Genomic DNA, 17,344 nt, shown 5'->3' with positions numbered 1-17,344 from the left:
ATGTTAATGAGTTAAGGTCATGAGTTTGAACCTGGAAAATGAACACTTTTTCAAAAGGAACCTCTATTGTGTAACCAGGAGTACCCTACACATCAGAACCCTCTCAGGCCTTAGCTATCCCATTCCCCATATGCAGACTGGAAGAGGAAGAGCTCTGGGGTCATCCTCTATCCTAGGTTAACAAGTCACAGGATTGTGCTCTCCTCATGGCCTTTACATACTGTTTGTACTTCCTATAGTTTTTCTCTGGGGAAGATGCATTTCTAACTCCTTTCCATGACTATGGTTAGCATTGAATTCCCTGCCTGAGGATCTTCAGATGCACTGACTTTTCTCTCAAGACTTGACTCTAATACACCATTGAAGCTCTAGAAAGGCACAGAGCCATAACTAAATGAAATTTGGGTTCCTGAATTAGATTTAATCAATCAATGAAAACTTAGAACTGATAAATTTACTCAGAAATTCAACAGCTCTGTTGCCTTCTCATCCTGACAACTTCTCTACCTTTCCTGGACTCTTTCCTTTCCAACCTCCCAGAAACAACAACTTTTAAAAATGTCTGAGGCAACAGAGGCATCTCACTAAGCTTTGGAAACACAAGTCTCTTGTGTTAAGTGTACAAGTTTTGGACCACATGTCTACTCTCTGCTGTTGTTGCCTCCTCTATAGAGGCCTGAAGAGAGGGTTACGATACTCAGGGCTATCGGAATAGAGCCCACAAAACTTGATCCAAAGCTGGGCACATCTTTTAACTTCCATTTTGGGTAAAGCTTTTGCCAAAATGCACAGGCCCCAGCTGGTCCTATTAGAAGGAAGAAGAAGTCCCTGGGCTCTGTAATGGTGGGTAATCTTACCAACTATTTAAATTTAGTGTTAGAATAGAAGACAAAACCAGGCCCTCTAAAAATTGTTAACCGCTCCTCTAGTCATAGACTAATGTCCCTCATTACATTTTATTTCAGTTAAATTGGTTTGCAATTTTGTCAAGGCACAACAATTGAATGGTGAGCCAGAGTGCCCTGGGAGCCCAGGTTGGGAAATAAGGGGAGAACAAATCTAGATTGAATGAATCAAGAGTTGACTTCATTGGACTCATGCCTACCAGAGAGTGAAATGCCACGAGCAAGAAGAGGTGGCTCATTTGAAGAGCTAAGTCTATAGAGAGAATCAGTTTTCTGACCTGTCTCCAGACAAAGGAGTACTTTGGAAGGAAGGTTAATAAGATCTTTTGGCTCAAAGAAATTTGGGGTATTTAAACCTGGTTCAGGGTCCAGAATCCTATAGTTTCTTGGGCCATCAGTGCTTCAAGACAATAGGGATAAATCTGGAGATCCCAAACATTTGGAGAGGAGTTTGGGTCCTCAGAGTAGATTTTCTCTGAAAAAAGAAAAGCGGAGATAGCAAGGAAGCCCATATGAGGTTGCCAGATTTTGTAGTTCCCACACCGTTCACCCTGAGGGCTACTTGCAAGAAGGTGAAAGGTAGAAAGGCCAGAGACTCCAGTGCCTGATGTGGCGCCACATCTTTCCAACCTGAAACCTCAGGAGTTATGTCTCAGGAATGAGGTTGGATGTCAAAGAAGAGGCTCCTTGGAGAATACTGAGGGATATTGATATGGGCAAGGAAAAACAATTAAATCTGATCCATTGCCTTCATCCATCAATTTTTAGATGTGGAAGCAGAGGCATGGTTAATGATGATTCAGAGTCTATGTTTTGTGTGGATTCGTGGGCATGGGTACTGTTTCTGGTGTACCTAGTATAATTTGGTACACTGTTTATATATGCTGAACTTGTGTGCAGAAACAATAACAAAGTTATCACTTATGTAATTTGCATGTATATCCATTGTCCCCCAGTTAGATTCATATACTTTGCATCTGAGTTGCATGCTGTATATTTGCACATGGGGCAAATACATCTCTTGCAGATATTCTATGTTGGTATGCACAATGCATGTTTAGGCAGCATATACATGTTTTGTCTATCTTTTATGTGTATGCCTCTTATATTATTTTGGCCTGTGTGTATTTTGCATGTCTGTTGCAGATTTTATATTTTGTATGTGACAATCTATCATTTATTTTATGATGCATGTGCATGTATGGGTGTGGGCATTTTATGGTTCCCAGGCCAAGAATTTTGTGAATAGCTAACGTCCCTTGGCCTAGACCTTATGTATGGGTTTGTTTTAACCTTCTACTCTCCCAAGTTTGTCCCTTCCATCCCATGTCATGAAATTCAGCACCACCTCCCACAAAGGAGAAGAAGAGAAGCACAGAGGCTTTGTGCTTGGCATGGGATGCCTTGCAGTCACCTGGGGATATGGGTGACCAGGAACTAATGAGCACCCTGGGCTAGCACCCTGAGCTGGTGCCCCCTCCCCCAAGACAACTGTAGGTAGCATCTACAGAACAGCAAGACCTAGGCTGGAATCAATACTGAACAGTCTGACCACAGTTCATTGTGTTTGTGGGAATTTAAGCCACTGTGTCAAAAGGCAAAGAAACCTATACAAAGGCTTTCCCCACTCTCTTCCTAGAACCAACACACTCTCTACTTCAAGGCTGCACAGTGCTCATCCATTCTTTACTTGTTCTTGGAGTGAGAATTAATTCTTTACTCCCCCCTCCTTTTTTAAGGGCAGCTCTTATTACTGATATGCTAGGGAGAGAGTCTGTAATCAAAATGATGCTTTGGGTCATTTAGAGAATCCATCCCTTGGTTCTGAACTTAGGAAATTTCCACCAATAGGAGGCTTCCTTTAAGTCTAGATCAGTAGAATCTAGTCCCAGGGAGTTTTACTCCTTGGTTTCAAAGCAGAGGATCCGCCTATGGACAGGTTCATGAAAATGATGGATGTAGAACCAAATGATAGAGAATCAAATGGAGCAGAGGATAATAATGGAGATGATTCATGGGATGGATTGTAGGGGGGAGACCTGGGTGAGCCTGGCCCAGGATAGCTGGAGCTGTGAGGGCTATAGGACCCTTGTGCACTCAGTAAGACAAGCTTCAGCCATGGAAAACTGAAGCTGCAGCACGTGGAGGGCAGAAAGACAATTCTAATGTCTAGGAATCCATGAACACTGGAGTGTTATCTGAGGCAAGGACAGCAAACCCAGGCCCAGTGGGTTTACCATACCCATTGAGTTTCTTACACAACCAACCCACCAAGCAATAGATTTGCTCCTGAATCTGAACTCCAGAGAATGAATATATATATATGTGTGTGTATAATGTACATATACACACACTTGTGTATGTATATATATTCTAGTGCACATAGTCAAACACATGCATAAATTGCCCTGTGTCAAGATATTGCATAAGCATATACAATGTTCAAATGCAATTTTTCTATAGCTTGCTAGAGGAACACATGAGAGAGATAGATAGCTGATATATATTTATATACATTGAACCTCTACAGACCTGCCAGTCCTCAGGACCAATTTCCTGGGAAGCTGTGTAGTCATGCCCATGACTAGATTAACTCCCAAAGTTCAGTCATGTGAGTGTTTACAGTCTGACTTTTCTGTTTATTCTCCTGCTGTGGCAGGTCTGTGCTCCTATTGAAAAGAACAGAGGTGGGCCGAGAGGTCCAGCCAGAAGTTTTGGTTCCCCATTCCAAATAGTCTATTTGTTTTACCCTGATGGAGGGCTTTTGCCTTCTGATGTGAAAAATACCCTAGTTCAATACCATCTCGAGGCTATTAATACTCTAAGTAGGAATACTGTATCGGCTACTAGGAAAGTAGGTTATCTCCTGTGTTTTAAATATTGAGATTCATGCAGTGAACACCCATGCAGCTCTATTGCATGACTGGTATACTCCACTGCAGTGTCAGTGGAGATGGGCCACACCACCAGGAAAGCATGTCTGCAAACTCCAGAGTAAAAGAAGAAATCAAAACATGTTCTGTGACCCTGAAGCTTGCAAAATGGTATCTGAAGCTGAGAAGTCCCTGAATTAGGTAGCTTCTCCCCATAGGCCTAAGGGAACAAATGTGAAACTTGACAGCTTATATTTGGTCATATTGACTGTCCCTCCCCCACCCCCGGGTTCCCTCACACTGACACTGCAGAGAAAAAACAGAATGCAGCATTTTCCGTTATGAAACATAAGCCTCCGGAGCATCTAGTTGGCAACTGCAATTCACAAACCTCATCCTGTGACACAGAAAGTAGTTCTAACACACAGGACTGTGTGCTCTTCTCAACACAAAAAATGGGAATGATCTTTCAAGTAGTCACCAGACTTTAGAACTAAGCCGTGATGGTGTGTTCCTCTCCTCTGTGAAGGGGCAGATAGGCAGAAATGGGGTGGTTGGGGTGGGGTGGAGGGAATGCACCTCCCAGGTGTGTTCATGTTTAGGTAGGAAGAAAGGATGGTATTAATATGGTGGATTGTGTGGGGGCTATGAGGGGGCTGCATTGTGCTTTTCTGAGATGTTGGCTTCATGGGTGACTCTCATCTTTGGAAACCTGTAGGTCGGTGATGAAGATTTCATGAAAGCCATGATAAATATTCTGTGTTCTAAATCAAAAATCAAAAGATCAAAAGTCACTTGCACGACTATTGCTTTCCATGCAGAACCAGATGCACACTGTAGAACACTGACTACAATGCAGGCTATTATGCAACATCTGCATCAGTCCTGTTGAGCTGTGAGTACATTAGTAGGTTTCAGTCAGACATCAGTTAACATTTTGGTAATATTCACATAGTTTGTGTTAGCCAAGGTACAGTTGGCTGTTTTTAAGTTCTCCTCTCTAAAGTCCTCATTACTGTTGTTTACTCCCTCCTGTATCTCCATGTAATCAGACTTACTTATGGTAGAGGCACTTCTACTTTTCTTTAGGTCAGGGGAGGACGGGATCTTTGGACAGCTTGTCACTTGCAAGTACTGGGCCTGCTCCTCTCCCTCTGTCTCCCGGTGGTAGAAGTAGTTGAAATTAGACACTATGACAGGGACTGGTAAGGCAATGGTTAACACACCTGCAATTGCACACAGAGAACCCACTATCTTTCCCCCAATGGTAGTTGGAACCATGTCTCCATAGCCTACAGTTGTCATGGAGACGACTGCCCACCAGAAAGCATCCGGGATGCTGGGGAACTGGGAATCTCGCTCATCAGCTTCTGCAAAATAGACAGCACTAGAAAACAGGATGACCCCAATGAAGAGGAAGAATATCAGGAGGCCCAATTCTCTCATGCTGGCTTTGAGGGTCTGACCTAGAATCTGCAGGCCTTTGGAGTGTCTGGACAACTTGAAAATCCTAAAGACTCTTACCAACCGGATGACACGGAGAATGGCCAGTGACATGGCCTGCTGGCCTTGCTGGGCATCCTCTGGCTTCTCAGCTAACTCTGTCCCCAGGGTGATAAAGTAAGGGATGATAGCCACAATGTCAATGATGTTCATGATGTTGGTGAAGAAGCCAGCTTTGCTGGGACAGGCAAAGAATCTAACCAGAAACTCAAAGGAGAACCAGATGATGCAGAGAGTCTCTACAATGAAGAAAGGGTCAGTGAAGGAGGTGGACTGCTGGTACCCGATGGTGCTGTTGGAATAGGTATGGAAGGTCACCCCACCACCATGCATGTCCTCATTCTCATCCCGGAAGATGGGCAAGGTTTCCAGACAGAAGCTGACGATGGAGATCAGAATGACCATCACAGATACAATGGCTATAATCCTGGCAGGCCCCGAACTCTCAGGGTATTCAAAGAGAAGCCACACCTGTCTCTGAAACTCATTTTCAGGCAGAGGACGCTCTTCTTCCTTGATGTAGCCTTCATCTTCCCGAAACATCTCCATTGCTTCTTCTCCTAGCTCATAAAACCGGATTTCTTCAGAGAAGATATCTAAGGGCACATTCACAGGTCGCCTCAACCTGCCCCCAGACTGGTAGTAGTACAAAATGGCGTCAAAGCTAGGGCGGTTGCGATCAAAAAAGTACTCATTTCGGAGGGGATCGAAGTACCTCATCCGTTTCTTGGGGTCCCCTAACAGGGTCTCTGGGAACTGGGCTAAGGTCTTTAGCTGAGTCTCGAACCGCAGGCCTGAGATGTTGATCACCACTCTCTCACAGCATTCGTGGTCTGCCTCTGGGTCATAGGTGTCTTGTGGGTGCCCAGGGAGGGCAGCAGCCTCATCCACTGGGTCTCCGGTAGCCACTGTCATAATTGGGGCTGAGGAGTGTATTTTATTTTATGCCTTCCAGCTGCCTGCAGCAGGGAACTCAGGGTGCTGGTAGCTGGGCCTCAGGAAACACAGAAGCATTAGTCTGTGCTCCTGCAGGAAAGCTCTAGAGCCCTCTGTGAGTTGGAGACACAGCCTCGCTTGGCTGAAAGACAGAGGCAGGTAAGGACATGAGATCACCAGTCACTGGCAACCTGACATGAGGTGTACTTGATGTTCCTAAGAGTTCAGAAATGACTGTACCATCACTTCTGCCGCTAAAACTACTTTCACCTTGTCACTTGTCTAGGGGTCAATAGAGTTCAGGGAACAAACAATCTTTGAAGGAAGCTATAGAATGGCCTGCACTAGGGGCAGGTGGCCAAGACAGGATCCTGTGTACTAGACACATCCTGGGACATAGCTCCACTGGAGGAGTGGAGAAGGGAACCCTCTGCCAGGCACTGTGCTAATGTTTTGGCAATACCTGCACCAAAGGAGGCATTCATGGTAGGGTGTTTAGGGCCTGGGCCTTGGTCACTGATACCACCCCCAATGCCTCTCTATGGGTGTTACTAAGTGATTGGTTGATTTACCTGGCCAGGCAGGAGCCTGAGGTTCTCTTCCTTGAAGAGCAGATCCAATGCCACAGATACACAAATAGTCAGCTCGGTCCCTGTCACATCTTCTCACTTGAGCTGGAAATAATGGTGAGTCATTCTGAGCAGGAGGGCAGGTCCTGGAGGTGTGCTCTAGGACTAGATGGGGCTCCGAGGGGACAGTGAGATGCTTGGCCAGGGGCGCACACGACTTGAGGAGAGTGGAGCTTGGGTCTGAAGCCTTTGGAAGGAAGGAGGTAAGATGCACAGCTCAGCAAAAGCCAGAGTTCTCCTGGCTGTCCTCAGGAGGTGTGACGTTGCCTGGAAAATACAGCAGCAAGGTGGAACCAAGGCTTCCAGGCAGCTGAGACCAAAACTTAGAAGGGCTCTGGCAGATCCCCTCACAGCAAGCGGCAAGCCCCCATACCTACGTTCCATGGTGCTTGTGAATGAGAACCACCACGTTGTAGCTTCTTCCTAGCCTCTCCCGGGTAAGCATAAGCTTTCCCTTCCCATCAGCTTGAAGCACTTTCTCCCTAGTGCTCAGCTGCCAACAGGAGCTACCCAGCTTTCTCAGTGTCAGAACACAAATCTCCCAAGGGGGAGGGTTTTCCTCTCTGACCTTAACAATGTCCTGGTAAAGAAGCAATCCTTCCTCCCCAACACACACTCTTTCCCAACTAGAGAGACCTCACAAGCAGCCAGATCACCTCTGTAGAATGCTCAATAGACGGGGTCGCTGAACTTACTCTCCCTCCGGGATCCTTGGGCCTCAGGCCTTGCTCTGGGTTGGGTGGCATTTGAGCTGGGCAGGCACTCAACCACTGATTTCTTCCCAAGAGAAAATCCCTCACATCTCCGCAGGGAAGCACAGAACAAACGCGCAAGCTGCCTTACTGCCAGGCCGATTGGCTTCATAGAGAGAGGGGGAGCCTAGAGAAAGCTGGCTTCCGGGCTGGCCCCCCGCCGACCCAATCCCGCCGGCTCCAGAGCCGGGGAGGGGTCTGGGTCCTCTCCCAACGCCCGGGGCTCCAACCGGGATTCCACCGGCACGCTCCCGCCGGAATCAGCTCGGCTGACCGGAGCTTGCAGCCGCCGGACCGCTAGAGTGTGCCACCTTAACCCCTTCCTGCGCAGTGCGGTGGGCTCCCGCTGCGGGCCCGAGGGCAGCCTAACTGGTGCCTACGAGGTCCAGCGGAGGGACCACCATGGCTTCATCTCCACCTGAAGCACGGGAGCCCGAACTCTGAGGGTACAGAGCAGGCGTCACCAGGCAGCTGCCCCAGATCTAGCTTCCTTTTAGGGAAGAGGGCTTCACCGCAGCCCACCACCCCGGCCAAGTAGAAAAAACAAGAGACTGCAGAGAAGCCCATTTTACTCCGTTGCCTAGAGGCAATTGTAACCAGGAGGACCCAAGTGACTCGGGTCCTACCCACCCACTATTTACCAGACGTGGCTATGCAGTCAGCTGCACTTCCCATCACCCGCCAGCTCCAATCTGCGCCCTCCGCCCTATGTCACGCACAGACCACAGGGTCCCCGAGCCCATTCCATGCACTCTTCTGCAGGAACAAGTATCCCCCTTAAGTCCCACGCAGCTGGTGCGGGTCCATAACCTTCCAGGCCGACATCAGGGGTCGGCACCAGCTCGCCCACCCAGACTACCGGGGTGCCTTGCAGCCCCTATGGGCGCTGCAACCAGTCAGGGATGGCAGCATGCGCAGCAGAATGCCGGACACTGATTTACCCTTGCAGATGGGTACCAGAGCCTCCATGTTCCTGTGTGATAGCCAGCGCAGGCAGAACCCGGACAGCGGGCGGTGGTGGTGGTGGCGGCGGGGTGCGGGCGGCCAGCCGGGAGCCGACTCTGCAGTCCCGCGGGCGGCGCGTACGGAGCGCCCGGCCGCCGCCCGCAGCCGCACCGCGCCGCACCGCGCCACGCAGCGCCGCACCTGGCCCCGCAGCGAACTCGAATTAAAGGAGCCGGCTGGGGCCAGAGCTAGCGAGGTGTGTCGCTCGCCACCACCACCGAGCTGGCCACTGGGTTAGATCCCCGTGTCCCCGACCCCCACCGCAAAGAAAACACCCTATTCTTTGACAGAACCTAGAATACCAACCAAAACTCCCTGCAGGGCTCAGCTGGGTGCCGCCTGGGTCGGGAGACGCGGAAGAGCATAGAAGTTGAGGAGCGCTTGAGAGGTTCTTGCCAACCTAATGAAGTAGGCAGGATGATCAATACCATCCCAGGCCCGAGCGGGATCCAGCCCCGAGGGAGACGGGGAGCTATTATTAAGATGCTGCTAGACAGAATCTGCAGACCCCAGTCCCCCGACCCCGGCCTTCTGCGTCCCCTTCTGTACCCCTGAGCCCCACCTCTCTCTTACCCAATACAGATTCGGCTTCCCGGGACAATACAGCAGGTGAGGGCCTGGCTGCAGTGTAGCAGAAACTCACTGCTGTTTTTGCCCCCCACGGAGTGGGGGTTGGGAATGCTTCAGGAACAACAGAACTGCAAGAATGGCTTCTAGCTTTTCTGACTTCCTTTCCCCAGGGCTCTGGACAGAGTGGGCTGAGGGACACAGAGTTGTCCTTGGGAGAGCAGGCTCCTCACAAAAGCCCTTTCACAGATCTTGATAACAGTAGCTGGCTCACGACCTGAACCTGGGGGCGCAGGGTAGAGCAGGATATACTCTGCCTCTGAAATAATTCGTATAGAAAGTTCTAGGTTGAGCTGGGGATAGGAGTGTTTTAGGGGGTCCAGATTGGCTTGCGAAACTTGCAAAATCTCCAAAACTTCACTGGTACAGTTCTGCAGGCCCTGTCAGAACTGCCTACCTAGACACTCCACAGAGGGACTCATTGAGATGGGTCACAGAGCTCTGATGTTCAGAGGGGCTCTAGTGCCCTAGTGTGTGAAAGACTCTTCCTGGACCCTTTCTGCTAAGACAATTCTCTCTATGCAAGTAACCGAAGCTCTGAAAGCCTGCTTCCCTGCGAGGGAAGGTTCCGAGAAATATGGCCATTTCCCAGTGGGAGTCTGTAAGGTGGGTGAAAGATTGGGACCCTTCCTAGAGCTACAAGGAATACCCCGAGAAGGCTTTGGTGGGCCTAGAGGGAAACTGACGACTGGTAAGACCATACTAGTTTGGCTTTTGGCTCCTGGAAGATTAGCTATGAAGATAGGTTGTCAATGTAGGATCCAGAGTCTGGCCTGGGTGTTTTGTTTGCCAAATTCAAGCTTCAATCTCTGTCAGTTACTGGATAAGTAAATTTGCTGCAGAAGAAGCAACTGTCAGTGGTAAACTGTGCATGAAGAGTTTACATCTAGCAATCACCTAATAAACAATGGTTTCTAATGTTCTGTCTGTTCTCCTCAGACCTCCTAGCCCTTAGATTGTGTTTCTCCTTCTATCTAACTACTGGTCTGTGTTTCTTATTCTTCGTGCTTCCTACTGTCTCAGCTATTCAGCAAAAACGTCCTACAATGCTCAGCTATGTGTTCCATCTGGATGATTCCCCTGAGGGTCTCTGTTTCTCCTATTTGTCATGCTTATGTCCACTAAAGAGTGTGTATGTATTTTCATTGCCTTATTTATAGAACAAAAGGTATGGATAGCAAAAAACCCTTGTGGGAGAATTAATAATCATCTTAATTGGTGGTTTGTGCTTATCATGTGTCAGATGCTGTGCTGAGCACCTGTGACCCAGCACAACCTTTCGTCCTAAACATCTTGCGACTTGTCTGTCAATACTAGTCATTGGATAGGCAACAGAGGCAGAGAGAGGGAAGTGACCTGTACAAGGACAAGAAGTGGTGGCTCTAGGTCTTGAATCAGATTCTTGTGACTCCAGAGGTCCTGTGATCCGGATTCCCTGCTGTGTGTGTGCCTATGTGAATGTGTGTGCCTGTGTGAGTATATGTGCCTTTGTGAGTGTGTGTCTATGTGCATATGTGCACCTGTGTGCATGTGTGTACCCATGTGAGTGTGTGCACCTATGTATGTGTATGTTCTTGGGTTTTCGAGTGTGTGTGTCCATATTAGTGTGTGTGTGTGTGTGCATGTGTGTGCCTGTGTGTGCATGCATATGTGTGTGTATGTCTCATGTGTTTGTGAGTGTCTGCATGCTCTTGTGTGGATGTGTCTGTGTGAGTGTATGTGTATGTACTGGTGTGTAAGTTATTGTGTGTTTGTGAGTGTCTGTATGCACCTGTGAGTGTGTGTGTATTATGACAAGTGTCTGAATTTCATTTCTCTTTGGGAATTTCCTCTGGCCCCTGCTATTGTTTTCTCATGTGGCATCCACTTTCCCTCTTTCCTTTAAAATCTGACCTAAGTGTGAATGACAATGGAAAAAATAACTAATGAAGTCAAAGAAGAAGAAAAGGCTATGGCAACAGCACTTGTCCTGAATAGTCGCTCTCTGAATAGAATATTAGGGCTGGGAAGGAAACAGTAGGAAAGAGAAAGTGGGTCCAGTTCCCAGCATAGACACTTGTTAGCTGTGAGAACCTGAATCTCCCAAATCCTTGAGCTTTAATCTCCTGATCTGTCAAACAGGAAAGCAAAGCTCTTTCTCATGATGGGAAGGGCTAAGCTAAGGAAGTGGATAGCTAACTAGTTTCACTGGTAAGTTAAGCCAGAAAGGCTTTGATTACCAAGTTCCTTTTCTGAGTCTCCAGTTCTTAGTTTTGGTTCCAAAAGAAAAACCAGAGTGTCCCTTGTTCCTTTTCCTTGGTGAGACACCCCAAGCCCGCCCAGACCTTTCCTTTCATTTGTCTGGTTTCCTGCATGGGAGTTTTCCTTTTGGGAAAAGTTGTGGTGACCACTGCTGGGAGTGGCAAGTGATTATACTCATTAAAAGAAGGGTTTTTGTAGGTGACTATTGAATAATTACAGTAACTGTCAGAGTCATTGAGCAGCCTCATTTATCTACCATTCTGGAAGATTCAAAGCACTGTGATTTTCAAAGACAGGAAGCCAATCAATAGTTGCTTGGATGGAAGTCCTGGGAGGGGCATGGGAGACGGACTGCTAAGGGATTTCATTGGGGGTGGGGCGATGGCTATGTTTATTTATCTTAAGTGTGTTGATGATTTTGTAGGTGTATACTTATGTCAAAGCTTATCAAATTTTAGCAATTCAACTTATTGTACAGAAAGTATACAGCAATAAAGTCTTAAACCCCCAAAAGAAAAAAAGATCTATAATTCTCTGTGCATCCCCTCCAGAGGGAGAAGTTCTCAGTTCCTCTTGCCACTATTTAGGGACCCAGAAAGACCCCATAATTCTTTTTGTTTGTATCATCTTCCTGGTATGAGCACTACCTCTTTTTGGTGCTCCTGTACTTGCTGTGTGTTGGCTCAGCTATTATAGGCCACTGGCAGGCAGGGTAGAGGTGCACTGTGGGTATTTGATTTGTTTAATGCCTACGGTTAGGCTTAGGGGAAGATGTGAGTACTTCACTCACCTAGAAAGATGCTGACACTCAGAGAGGATCATACACTCACTAGGCTAAGTTGACTGGTAAACGGTCTGATAGGGACCAATCTCAAGACTGTGTGAGTCCATAAGTTGCTGTGCCAGCCTGCCAACTGGACACCAGGCTTCTTGGTTTAGAATGTGGATTCAGGCTATCAGAAGTCAAAAGCCCTGAGTGCATATCCTCTTACCCTGAGGAAGGACTTAGACTTGACAGGAAGATTGCTTTAGAAAGGGATTGATGCTAATGGTTAACCTGCCGTATGTTTACTCAGGGACTAGAAACTATGGTGTGAGCTTCCAGACTCCAGTCCTCTGTTCACGGAACAGCTGAGTGATTACCTCCCCTATTTGCATAGCTTTGGGCTGCGCACTGCTCAGCTTGGTGAAAGGAGAGGAGCAGACAGCATCTGTTTCCAGTCTTGGTTTGAAGAGCTGTGTGGTCCACGTGCTATTCACATGAACTTTCTTCTCAAGAGTTCATTTGTAAAATAAGTACTGCATTCTCTTAAGTCCCACCTCCTTGTTAACTGGCTGAAGAGAGAGAGAGAGAGAGAGAGAGAGAGAGAGAGAGAGAGAGAGCAGAACGACTGAAGTTAACATTCCCAGCCAAGCATAGTAAACTTCCAAAGGATCAAGGAGCTTATGAATGGAATTGGTGAAGTCCATTGGCGAATGGACTCAGAAGTGGAATGGGTCTACTGTGAACATCATTATGGCAGCGGCTGCTGTTGCTATGGTGCTCTTCGGGTGTGTATCAGACACCGGAGAATATCCTTGAGAGTAGAGTGCTGCCCCTACTGACTTCAGAAGTCTGTTGCTTACCAGAGAAGTCAGAGTAGGTTTCTGTAGGAAGTAAGACTCTTCTAAATTAACTTCACATGCTTCCAAGGGGTTCCTGGGTGGAGTCTGAGCCTTGGCTCCTGCCCCAAACTGTCTTTGGTGTCCCCTGTTCCTTTTAACTTCAAACGTTGATTCAACCCAAGACCAGCCACAGAGTGCAAGTGTGTGCCTCTACCTGAGGCTGGGCTGCTCTGGGCTGGGCTCCCTCACGTACCTGTGAGTCAAACAGCACAGTACTTGAAGCACAGCACCACATGTGGCAGCAGGTCTAAGGCCTTATTCCAGCCTGCTGTGCTTTAGCTGTGACTCAGTTTCCTCAGTCATGTGCTGTCAGGATGAGGCTGGGGGATAAACCACTCAGAGTAGAGTCTGTCCCATGGAGACACAAATGTAACTGACATAGTGTTACTTTCCTCTATGGGAAATGGGAGTTGAAGGGCTACATCAAGTGGTTATGGGATACTTTGAGGACTCTCAGACCACTTCTGGGAGCTGCCTGTAAGCACAATGCCCCAGATAAATTCACACACCGTACCTTGTTTTTTTCTGACTCAAGGCTCTTTCTGAGGTTGGCACGGTGTATCCCTTAGACAGTTCATGCTGTCTAGTGGCTCCTTGATAGTTCCCAGTGTGACCAGGATGGTTTTCCAGCTGCTCACACCTGTACAGGTTCTACTGGTGGGAAGGCCAGTTGGAGCAGGATAGAGTGTGGAACACAGGTCACTTGACTGCTCTGTGAGCCTAGGCTCCAAGCAGCCAAGCCACAGTGCAGGTGGCAGCAGGTCTAGGGCCTTATTCCAGCCTGATGTGTAACCACACTCACAGCAAGCTCCCTGGGCTCTCTGCCTTCTGCCTAGGACTTCCATGGGTTTCACTTTCCAGGCCTACTTCTCTGTCATGTTTTTCTGTGCTGAGAGACACTGCCATTTCCCCAGATGTCTAATCTGGATGCCTAGGAGTCATTATAAGATCCACACTTTCTCTTCCACGTAGATATCCTCCACATCCAGCCAATCACATGGCCTTGGCATCTGTGCATGCTCTCCCTCACTTCTTCCCATATGGCCTGATTCAGCCACCAGTGGGCACGGTTACACCTCCCCAAACACATTTTGGTCCTTTGCCTTCATACTAGGGCCCCTCTGCCCTTTCTCTTTAAAGTGGCTGTAGTCACCTTTTTCCTGTGAAACTCAGATTATGACACCTCTATATCTCCTCTTTGACTTCCAATTGCTGTGATCAACCAGCATTTCCTACAAGGCAAACAAAGCCCTCTGTCCTCCATGACCTCAGAAGTCTGTACAGGCATCATACTAAACTGACTTGAGGTTCCAGTGGCTTAATCTAGATGGATGAGGCTAAGGTCTGAGATGAGATAGGCTTGGAGGCCATTCCTTCTTACCTCTGCTGCTTGCTATCTGTGTGAATGTCCATTTCAGTGATGGGCAGTGGGAGCATCTAGAATCTGTAAGTCTTCTTGCTTTGGCTTTAGCAGTCAATCAGCCAGACCCTAACTCCCTCTCTGCCACCCAGCAACTTCCAATACGCACTTCATGCTGTGTCTCTCAGGCCTTCTCTCTGATTTTCTATCCACCGACTCTATGCCTGGGGCATGAACCTATTACGTCCGGTTTTGAGATGTTCCATTTACATTCCATACTATCCTCTACTGGGCAGGCAAGGCTATGTCTCTTTCTTATATACTGCTGTCTGGTCTAACCTAAGAGTGGCTTCCCTGCATTGTTACCTGGTGCACTCCAGCAGACTGATGGACTCTGCAGCATATCCTGGCATCATCATCTTCTCTTGTTAGCACCAACCTGGCCATTCTCAGAGATCACTCTAGCTTCCAAGCATACCCACACAATTGTCCCCAGATGGAAACACCTTGACTTGGAAATGGTCCAATTGGCTCAGAGGTGGGCACACTTCCATGAGTTGAACCCAGCACATACTGGCCCTTAGTATCCAGGTTCCACCCTGGCTGATCTGTGTCTGGCTGCAACCCTGACCCCTGGTCTTTCTCTTTCCCTCTCTAATGGTGGAGATGGAGAACAGAGCAAGTACAGGAGAAGTCACTTAAAATCATGTGATGACCCTGACCTGCCTACTCCCTAGGTAACCAAGGACCATGAAGCATGGACAAAGTTACTCTTTCCTTTTTAGGCCCCACTTTACCTATGTGTGAAATGTGGAAGATAATGAATGCATGTATGATCTGTTTGTTCTAAGACAATTGCATTGGCTTCATTTAGTTAGGGAATGGGAGCCTCACGTAAGCAATGAACATAATTTCCTTCATCTTTTTTAGCATCCTTGGTTCCACTGCTGAGAGACATTGATTCTCAGAGAGGTCAAGGTCACTTGAGTCTAGTAAGTGACAGAGTGTGTCTTGGCTCAGGCCTCTCTGAGCTCTAGGACTGCAGCTCTCTCATTGCCTGTTTAGAATGCAAGGAGGGATCAGGAGATGCCAGATCACTCCAAACACCAGTACCACAAGAATTCAAAACAGTGCCAATCTGATGCTTGGTGCATCACAATGATGTTCTGAGTCCGAGCAGGGCCAACACCAGCAGAACACAGGGAGTCTTCGGTCCTGAGGCCTCATGGGAGACAGTGGGCTCACACTGCTCACTGGGTAGACAGAGACAGCCAATGAAATCTTTCAGGTTAGAGCAGGAGCCTGGGTGCTATTTCAGATTTGTCAATTGCTGGGTGAAGACTGAGTACAGAAGTATCAGATAATTAGAGGAAACCTTGTATGGAGTGGACAGAGAGTAGAGCTTGTTCAGGGAGCTACAATCAGGGGCCCAGAGAGACTCAGACTCTCTGATCCAGTCTTTGAAGCAGGGAGTGGGAAAATTAGAGGATCAAGGAGGGGACTGAGCCATCTTGGCCAATTTTCTTGTGCTGGAGAGCAGAGATGCAAGTGAAAAGTGAAGGGAAGATGATGTGAGAGGGGGAAAGGGTCTGGAGGCACAGCGATCAGATAGGAAGAGAGGTGGAAGTGGGAAGGCACCTGATAGAGACCCTGTGGTTTCTCATTTCTGCCTGTTTCCAACTAGGAGACTTGGACTGCCTATTGGTCGCCTGATATTCAAGGGGTATCCTACACCGCCACCCAGTGGCCATGTAGATGAGGTGCAGGACTGTGCCTAAGAAAGCAGGTAGGTAGGCAGAAGAGTAAAAGGTCCAGAAAAACAAACAAACAAACAAACAAACAAACAAACAAAATTAATCAACAAAAGACAAACCAACCTGAATTGAGGATGTGGTGTACGAGTCCCCAGGAGTCTCTGAACCTAGTTAGAGTCAAGTTGTAAAGGTTGTTCGTGCTCTGAAAGGTTTCTCTGTTCTCTGAACTCTAGCTCACAGATTTGCAAATCTCCCTGGGTTTCCATGTCAGGACTGAGTATGTACCTGACAGCTGGACTTTCCCTGATCACACTCACAGCTCTCAGGTCAGTGCAGTCGGATGGAGAGGAGAGAGTGGAGCCACATCCCTGGATGGAGATGGAGAATCGATTCTCTTTCAACCACACCCTCTTAAAGATAGGTGGGTGAACTTTTTGTTGTTGTTGTTGGTTTTTTTTTGTTGTTTTTTGTTTTTCAAGACAGGGTTTCTCTGTGTAGCCCTGGCTGTCCTGGAACTCACTCTGTAGACCAGGCTGGCCTCAAACTCAGAAATACGCCTGCCTCTGCCTCCCAAGTGCTGGGACTAAAGGTGTGTGCCACCACAGCCCGGCTGGTGAACTTTCTAGAAACAAGCACAGGTTCTTTTTCTAATAAAAGTAGGACCCAAAGCTGGAGCATAAGGAAGGTGACATGGAGCCATAGAATAAGGGTCAAAATGTAGCTCTTCTTTCCAGGCATGTGTGAGAAGAAGAGTGACCTCACAGAGCTTGGTGCTGCTTTTATTCTCCCTGGACACCAAAGTGTAGTGGGGTAAGGTGACTTGCCAATGGCCGTATAGATGGGAGAATAGGAGGATGAAGGAAGAGATGAGCCTTGACCTGGCTAACTCCCCAGGGCACTGAGCCTACCTCTGTGGGGTGCACAGAGCCTGGCATATGCATATTAGTTGAATTTGTTAGCAAATTTTCCAGACCCTGCTTCTGACCCAAGGTTGAGAGTTGGCTTAAGCTCGTCAGCCAAGTAGAAAAGTGCATTTGAGAAAGAAAGTCTTCACAAAGGATGGGCACTTGGGAAGTTTGGGCAAGTTTGATTGT

The 17,344-nt window shown here is 47.8% G+C and overlaps 1 protein-coding gene across 1 annotated transcript; it reads right to left on the bottom strand.

Annotated features, from left to right (window-relative positions):
- Positions 1–4,343: 4,343 nt before the first annotated feature.
- Kcna2 (potassium voltage-gated channel subfamily A member 2) lies at positions 4,344–8,636 on the bottom strand. Its single transcript, XM_028757396.1, has 3 exons — positions 8,540–8,636; positions 6,790–7,113; positions 4,344–6,359 (listed from the first exon to the last, which is right to left on the bottom strand). The coding sequence occupies exon 3, from the start codon at positions 6,194–6,196 to the stop codon at positions 4,697–4,699; it is 1,500 nt and encodes a 499-aa protein (XP_028613229.1). The 5' UTR covers positions 6,197–6,359; positions 6,790–7,113; positions 8,540–8,636; the 3' UTR covers positions 4,344–4,696.
- Between the last annotated feature and the right edge of the window lie 8,708 nt (positions 8,637–17,344).

Source organism: Grammomys surdaster, unplaced genomic scaffold (genome assembly GCF_004785775.1).
Source record: "Grammomys surdaster isolate TR1022 unplaced genomic scaffold, NIH_TR_1.0 126158, whole genome shotgun sequence".
Taxonomy (NCBI): domain Eukaryota; kingdom Metazoa; phylum Chordata; class Mammalia; order Rodentia; family Muridae; genus Grammomys; species Grammomys surdaster.
The sequence above is the reverse complement of the archived record's forward strand: the minus strand, read 5'-3'. Positions and strand labels throughout refer to the sequence as shown.